Source organism: Euleptes europaea, chromosome 12 (assembly GCF_029931775.1).
Source record: "Euleptes europaea isolate rEulEur1 chromosome 12, rEulEur1.hap1, whole genome shotgun sequence".
NCBI lineage: Eukaryota > Metazoa > Chordata > Lepidosauria > Squamata > Sphaerodactylidae > Euleptes > Euleptes europaea.
In genome coordinates, this window is record NC_079323.1 from 939,904 (window position 1) to 947,737 (window position 7,834).

The following is a 7,834-nucleotide window of genomic DNA, read 5'->3' on the forward strand; positions in this document are numbered from 1 at the left end:
AGACCAAGCAAATCCGGGAGCAAGCCCTGAAGCCTTTCTTCCACAGGGTGCTCCAAGCTGGGTTTTGACTCCAGTTGACATTCAAAATGGAGAGCAGGAGAATAATGTAAGCCATTTTGGGTTCTCTGTTGGAGAGAAAGGCAGAGTATCAATGACACGACTAATAAATAAACCCTGAAAGAGGACAAGAGTGTATGCTGTAAGATGGTTGTGACTTGGGCATTGACCACTAAATCATCTTCCAGGTGGAATCCGAAAGGTCTGTACAGTTCTGTGAGCCAGGGCTTACTGCAGCATCCTGCCAGTCCTGCCATCTCATAGAATCCTAGGATCATAGAGTTGGAAGGAACCACCAGGGTCATCTAGTCCAACCCCCTGCACAATGCAGGAAATTCACAACTATCTCCCCACGCCCCCAGTGACCCCTACATGCCCAGAAGATGGCCAAGGTGCCCTCCCTCTCATGATCTGCCTAAGGTCACAGAAGGGTATGAGCTTTCATGAGCCACAGCTCACTTCTTCAGAAAGCTCATACCCTACCAGAAAATATTTTTGTTAGTCTTTAAGGTGCTACTGGACTCTTGCCCTTTTCTACTACTGCAGACAGACTAACACGGCTACCCACTGTGAACAAAGGTCACAGAATCAGCATTGCTGACAGATGGCCATATAGCCTCTGCTTAAAAACCCCAGCTTGCTGGGGGTAAAGGGAAGATGACTGGGGAAGGCACTGGCAAACCACCCCATAAACAAAATCTGCCTAGTAAACGCCGGGATGTAACGTCACCCCATGGGTCAGGAATGACCCGGTGCTTGCACAGGGGACCTTTACCTTTACCTTTTAAAAACCTCCAGGGAAGGAGTGCTTACCACCTCCTGAGGAAGCCTGTTCCACGGAGGAACCACTCTAACTGTTGGAAAATTCTTCCTAATGTCTAGACGGAAACCCTTTTGATTTAATTTCAACCCGTTGTTTCTGGCCCGACCTTCTGGAGCAACAGAAAACAACTCAGCACCATTCTCTATATGACAGCCCTTCAAGTACTTGAAGATGGTTGTCATATCTCCTCATGCTGAGCCTTCCAGCCAAGTTTTTCTTCTTCAAGTCTCTCTAGAACTATTACAGATTCAAGACTCTAAGCAACCACAAAGTTCCAGCTCAATAAGACATACATGCTTGACAAGCAGGAAGGTCAGGCAGTTCCTGATAACCTTTTCCATGGGGATAAATCTACGAAGACTTATATTAATAATGACATTTTTGTTTAATTTTTATCAATGAGACTGTTAATCTGTTCTCATCCTGACCAGGATAGCCCAAGATGAAGTCCACCAGTGTATGTTAGCCACAATTGTTAAATGGAACCTCCATGCTCCAAGGCAGCAACCCTCTGACTACCAGTGCTGGGGGGGGGGAGCAGCAAGAGGAGCTGTTGACCTCTGCATCCTTGCATGTGGCTCTTTCAGGAAGATCTGGTTCACCATGGTTATATTTTTATGTTCTGACCAAGTTAGAGAGCCAGTGTGGTGTAGTGGTTAACAGCGGTGGTTTGGAGTGGTGGACTCTAATCTGGAGAACCAGGTTTGATCCCCCCCACTCCTCCACATGAGTGATAGAGGCTAATCTGGTGAACTGGGTTGATTTCCCAACTCCTCCACATGCAGCCAGCTGTGTGACCTTGAGCTAGTCACAGCTCTCTTAAGTGGTAAGAGAAATACTATGTATTTCTCTCTCTTTTGTCCTCTGTGTGTGTGTGTACAGCAGGGGTGGGGAACCTTTTTTCCTCCAGGGGCCATTTGGATATTTATAACATCATTCACCGGCCATACAAAATTATCAACTTAAAAATTAGCCAACCAAGCCCCAAGCAGGCAGCTGCCCCAGATTACACCCCTCCCCCCGGCGTGGGCGAGCAGGCAGGCATCCAACCGGGAATACATTTCTCCATGACCTGGGTGGGAAAGGGTTAACATAGTTTCTTGGGCGGTCCTAGCAGCTCCATAGCTAACAACTCTTCTTCAAGGGGGGAAAAAGGTTCCTTTTCTCGGCAAAACAAACTCACATCCACCTTGAATAGAGGCTATTCCTGTCCGCGGGAGGGGGCGGACCGCCAGTCTTAGATCCTTCTGAGTGTCAGGCTCAGGCATCTGTCCTTAGCATCCCATAAGCAAACTCGTCCAGGCAGGTGGTCCTGAAGCAGTAATGCTTTATTAGGAGCAAAAAGGCAGATTAAAAGAACGGACTGTCATCAAACAGAAGAAGGCTGTTAATGGCGATACAGAGGCAGGTTACAAGTTTAAAAGCATTCTGGCCTGTGAAGGCAAAACTAGGCTGAGCAATTCCGAGATAAGGATTCCCAGGAAGTGTAGACAAAACATTACCACAGCTGCAGCAAACAGGACAATCGAAACTGTACACAAATCTAACAGGCATGTGAACCAAGGACTTGACACGAAGCCAGAGACTGGCCTACTCATGCCAAGAGCAACCAGCAAAGGCCTGACACTGAGCTAGAGATCTGCCAGGACCCACGAAGGGCCAGAACAAATGATTTTGCGGGCCTTAAACGGCCCCCGGGCCTGACGTTCCCCACCCCTGGTGTACAGTAACATAAACAGTGCAAACCTACTTCCTCTCATTCATCCCTCCCTCTCCCCCCTGATTCCTAATTTTTAGACTAAGCTCCTCAGGAAACAGGCTTGCCTGCAGAACACCATATGCACAAGGCAATGTTGAAGGCAATGTGGCGGTGGAAAAAGGGCTGTCAGGTTGCAGCAGACTTATGGCGACCCATCATGAGGAGAACAGAAGGAGAAGAAGAAGAGTTGGTTTTTCTATGCCGACTTTCTCTACCACTCAAGGAAGAATCAAACTGGCTTACAATCGCCTTCCCTTCCCCTCCCCACAGCAGACTCTGCATGTAATGCAGTCTACATGGGTCTACCCTTAAAGCTCACTTGGAAACTCCGTTTGGTACAGAACACTTAGCTGAGTTATCATCCAGAGCTAGGTGGAACATACATACCCGTTCTACAATCACTGCACTGGCTACCAATCCATTACTGGGTTCAGTTCAAGAGACTGGTTGTCACCTACAAAGCCCCAAACGGCTGCCACCACAGCACAAGGGTCTTCATTATATAACTGAGGTTAAGATGTGGCTGTCTTTTTGTGGCTGTCTCCACCTCCTGCACCAGCCATTTTGTGGCTGCACTCACCATGCTGTGTCAAAATTTCAAATGTGGCCGCAGGCTCTAAAAGGTTGGCCACCCCTGCCTAAAATATTGTTTATTGGATGTCTTTTGCTGTCTTTTCCCCCTTTTCTTTTCCAATCAGGCTTGAGTCTCAGTGAGAAAGGTGGGCAATAAAGGAAGTACCTAAATAAGGATTCCTTAAACCTTCCTGCCAGCCTCTTCTTTAAGGTTGTCATCCGTTACTGAAGTCCTGGGGATTGTCTCTCTACAGCTGTTGAGTTTGACTGGCAGATTCTGCAAATTTTGATTGTGTCAGTCAATTATGGGGTCCGCGTGTTCCTTACTCTTAAAAGAGTCACTCACATCCCACAACCACCTCACATCAACTTGCATACTATTCCCGTGCCTGATGCAAACAAGCATAATAAACCATGGTCAATATTATGCAGTATTTCTAAGTTAACTAAGTCATAGAATCATAGAGTTGGAAGGGACCACTGGGGTATCTAGTCCAACCCACCTGCACAATGCAGGAAATTCACAACTACCTCCCTCCCACACACACTTCCGTGACCCCTACTCCATGCCCAGAAAACGGGGCGGGGGGACCTCCAGGATCTCTGGCCAATTTGGCCTGGAGGAAAATTGCTTCTTGACCCCAAAGTAGTGATTGGCACTACCCTAGGCATGCAAGAAAGGGCCACGAGAGCCAAACACTGATGCAAACCTTCCTGCCCTCCCTCTCAAGATCTGCCAAAAGTCATAGAATCAGCATTGCTGACTAGGATTGCCAACCTCCAGGTAGTAGCTGGAGACCTCCTGCTATTACATCTGATCTCCAGACTCCATCCGATACAGATCAGTTCCCCTGGAGAAAATGGCCATTTTGGCCATTGGACTCATGGCATTGAAATCCCTCCCCAAACCCCGCCCTCCTCAGGCTCTGCCCCAAAAACCTCCCACCAGTGGCGAAGGGGGACCTGGCAACCCTATTGCTGACAGATGGCCATCTAGCCTCTGCTTAAAAACCTCCAGTAAAGGAGAGCCCACCACCTCCCGAGGAAGCCTCTTTCACTGAGGAACCGTTCTGACTGTCAGAAAATTCTTCCTAATGTTTAGCCGAAAGCTTACTATTGTTTGGGTGTATGAATATTTGATTTCAGTCCTTTTTAGTAAATGCTATACTTTCATTGAATGTTTTACAGCAAGGTTCACAAGGAACAGAATTGACGCCTTACATTATACCATCAACCAGGAGTCTGCATTCGAATCGAAACCCCAGTTTGGGAGGATGGCTGTTGATAATTGCAGGCTTTAGGTTGTTACGCCCAGGAACCAGGGATGTGGTTTCCACATCCCCCAGACCGAAGGTGACGCAGGGGTGATTCTGACCCTCTATATATCGGGGCATTCTCTGTCCCTGCTCCATCCCATGACCGGGGCTGTGCGGAGATCCAACTCTTCTTCTTCTTCATACATGCCAGGAGCAGAACCCAGATCCTGGTGGCTGAGGTATCCCTTCTTCTACCTGAATATGTGCTTGTGAGGGTGGAATAGGTATGTTATTTGGCACAAGTGTTTCTTTCTGGGCTGGTTTTCAATCCCAAAATCATTAGTATCAAAGCATCTTGTAGCTGTGTTTTGATTATACCATCACTTGCTTGCCTACCATGCATGTTTCCCTGTAGCTGTGAGCTCATCTTAGATTCAGCTCTGATTGCATAAGGTTTTTCTTTAATCACTGATAGCTAATTAAAACAGTTACAAAGAGATTCTTTTGCTTTTTAATAGAGATTAAGAATTCAGTCTTCTTATCTTGTTTTAGAAAAAGTTAACGAGCACATATCAGATCTACTCTTAGATGCACCTGTTTGATTATCTAATCAATAGTTAAGAACCAATCATTTATCTAGATAGTAATCACATGTCTAATTTAGAAAAGATTTGTCATAAAATAAGGCCGATATTTTTGTGATAAGCAAATCAGATTTCTCTGGATGGAGCTCTCAGAAGGAACTAGGTGAGATTTCTATCTGTGTTTGTGTGATTTGGGTTTACAGAAATATTTCTAAAAGCAATTGAAGACAATAGCCTGAAAGCTGGTTTGCTTTAAAAGTTTACTTTAATATGTTTGAGACATGCTAGGAGGTTTGATAATTCGGCACTTGTTTTTGCAGTAGCTACAAGGTTGATTTTCACATGTTTGTATTTTCTAACATCTTGCCTAATAAAGAGAACAATTTCTTTTTCCAATAAAAAATAAACTCTCTGTAGGTCTCCTACCTGGTTTTCTGGTCTTAGTTCAAAGAACAGAACTCACCATTAATCTGTATTATCAGAAATTAAAGATGCAAGACAACTTTATCAGATAGGTCCTGGAGATATCTGATTCTAAATGTTTTCATAGATCAATTCTTCTAGAACTATTTAGTCCAGATTTCCTAACTACCCATGCATGTATTTCAGCTACTGTTTAGTTATTCAATAAGATAGGGAAAAATCTATGGAAGTGAGATTCTAGTTTAGGAGTAGCAAAGAGAATTGCTTCCCGTGTCCTGGACAGAATGCGTTTGGGGGGGGGGGGCTACTGACCTTGAACACAAATCTTTGTCCTTAAAAGTTTTGTTTTGTTTTGTTTGAAAACAGAAGATGTATCTTCCCCAAATGGTTTTGGACACCAACTCCAGCCCATCTACATTCCTCTTAATCGGCATTCCTGGGCTCGAATCAGCCCATCCTTGGTTGGGCCTCCCCTTCTGCATTATGTATATTGTGGCACTTCTAGGAAACTCTGCCCTCCTGCTTGCCATCCGACTAGACCACACCCTGCACAGCCCCATGTTTTATTTCCTGAGCATGCTGGGAGTTATCGACCTGGTCATGGCTACTTCTACAGTACCGAAAATGCTTGACATCTTCTGGAAGGGCTCTCCAAAGATTGGCTTTAATGCCTGTTTCATCCAAATGTTCCTTATTCATTCCATTACAGCTATGGAATCAGGGGTCTTGTTGGCCATGGCCTTTGATCGATATGTTGCCATCGGCCACCCGTTGAGATACGAGACAATCTTAACACCCCAAAGGGTGGCCCAGATAGGCCTGGCTATTCTGATGAGAGGGATATTTTTCATGGTGCCTTTAATCTGGATGGTGAGCAGCTTGCCATACTGTGCTTCCAGATGGGTCCCTCATTCCTACTGTGAGCACATGGCGGTTGCAAAACTGGCCTGTGTGAATTCTACAGCCAGCCACATCTACATTATGGCGGGGTCCACCCTGATCGTGGGGAGCGACACAGCATTCATTGTTATTTCTTATGGGCTGGTGCTCAGAGCCGTGAGGAAGCTGAGCAAAAAGGCAGAGCAGTGCAAGGCCTTCAGCACGTGCAGTTCCCATATTTGTGTGATGTTGCTGTATTACCTCCCCGGGATGGCCTCCATTTACATCCAGGGCTTTCCTCAGGGCACACAGCCTCACATCCAAGTCCTGCTGGCAAATCTCTATCTCAGCCTCCCGCCCATGTTGAACCCAATCATTTACAGCATCCGAATGAAACAGGTGCGCAAAGCGCTCTGCAGGGTATTTCTTTTTCTTAAGGGTCCAGTTGGGTGACCAAATAGGGTTGCCAACCTCCAGGTACTAGCTGGAGATCTCCTGCTATTACAACTTATCTCCAGCCAATAGAGAACAGTGCCCCTGGAGAAAATGGCCGCTTTGGCCAATGGACTCTATGGCATTGAAGTCCCTCCCCTCCCCAAACCCCACCCTCCTCAGGCTCTGCCCCAAAAAACCCCTGCCGGTGGCAAAGAGGGACCTGGCAACCCTACATGGTGGGCACAGCCTACTACTAAGGTTGCCAACCTCCAGGTACTAACTGAAGATCTCCTGCTATTACAACTGATCTCCAGCCGACAGAGACCAGTGCACCTGGAGAAAATGGCCGCTTTGGCCATTGGACTCTATGGCATCCCTCCCCTCCCAAAACCCTCCCCTCCTCAGGGTCTGCCCCAAAAACCTCCCACTGCGAAGAGGGACCTGGCAATGCTATAACCAAATGATGGAACGGTGTTCCCCCAAGACCCGTGTGGAATTGAAAGTGATAGTGGCAGGGGGGGAAATCATAACTCATGACTCCAATATTACAGCAATTGTACTGGCTTCTGATCCACTCCTGAGCCCAATTCAAACTGTTGGTTTTGACCTTTAAAGCCCTACATGGCTTGGGACCGGGGTATCTGAAGGACCACCCTCTCCCATATGTCCCTGCCCAGGAATGAAGATCACAGGGAGAGGCCCTTCCACCAATCAAAGAAGCTCATCAGGTGGGCATACAAGAGAGGGGTTTTTCAGTGGCAGCCCCACAATTATGGAACACCCCCCATAATTGCATAGAAAAACCAACTCTTCTTCTTCCTCCCCAGCAAGGTGCACCCAGCCCCTACACTCTTGGTCTAGAATGTTTTATTCAGGACCGCATTCGGTTAGGTCTTAGTTATGCCTACCTGTGATTTCAACTTGTGGTTTTTATTTGTATTTTATTGTGTGTGTGTTTATTGTAAGCTGCTGTGAGTTTCTGTAATGGTAGAAAGACGGCTAATAAATGTTTTCAATAAATAAATAACTTTATTTGACATTTCTC

At 46.4% G+C, this 7,834-nt stretch overlaps 1 protein-coding gene across 1 annotated transcript; it reads left to right on the forward strand.

Annotated features, from left to right (window-relative positions):
- Nucleotides 1–5,859: 5,859 nt before the first annotated feature.
- On the forward strand, nt 5,860–6,807 carry LOC130485585 (olfactory receptor 52I2-like). The gene has a single exon (XM_056858800.1). It carries the CDS (start codon nt 5,860–5,862, stop codon nt 6,805–6,807), a length of 948 nt encoding a protein of 315 aa, XP_056714778.1.
- The last annotated feature ends 1,027 nt before the right edge of the window (nt 6,808–7,834 follow it).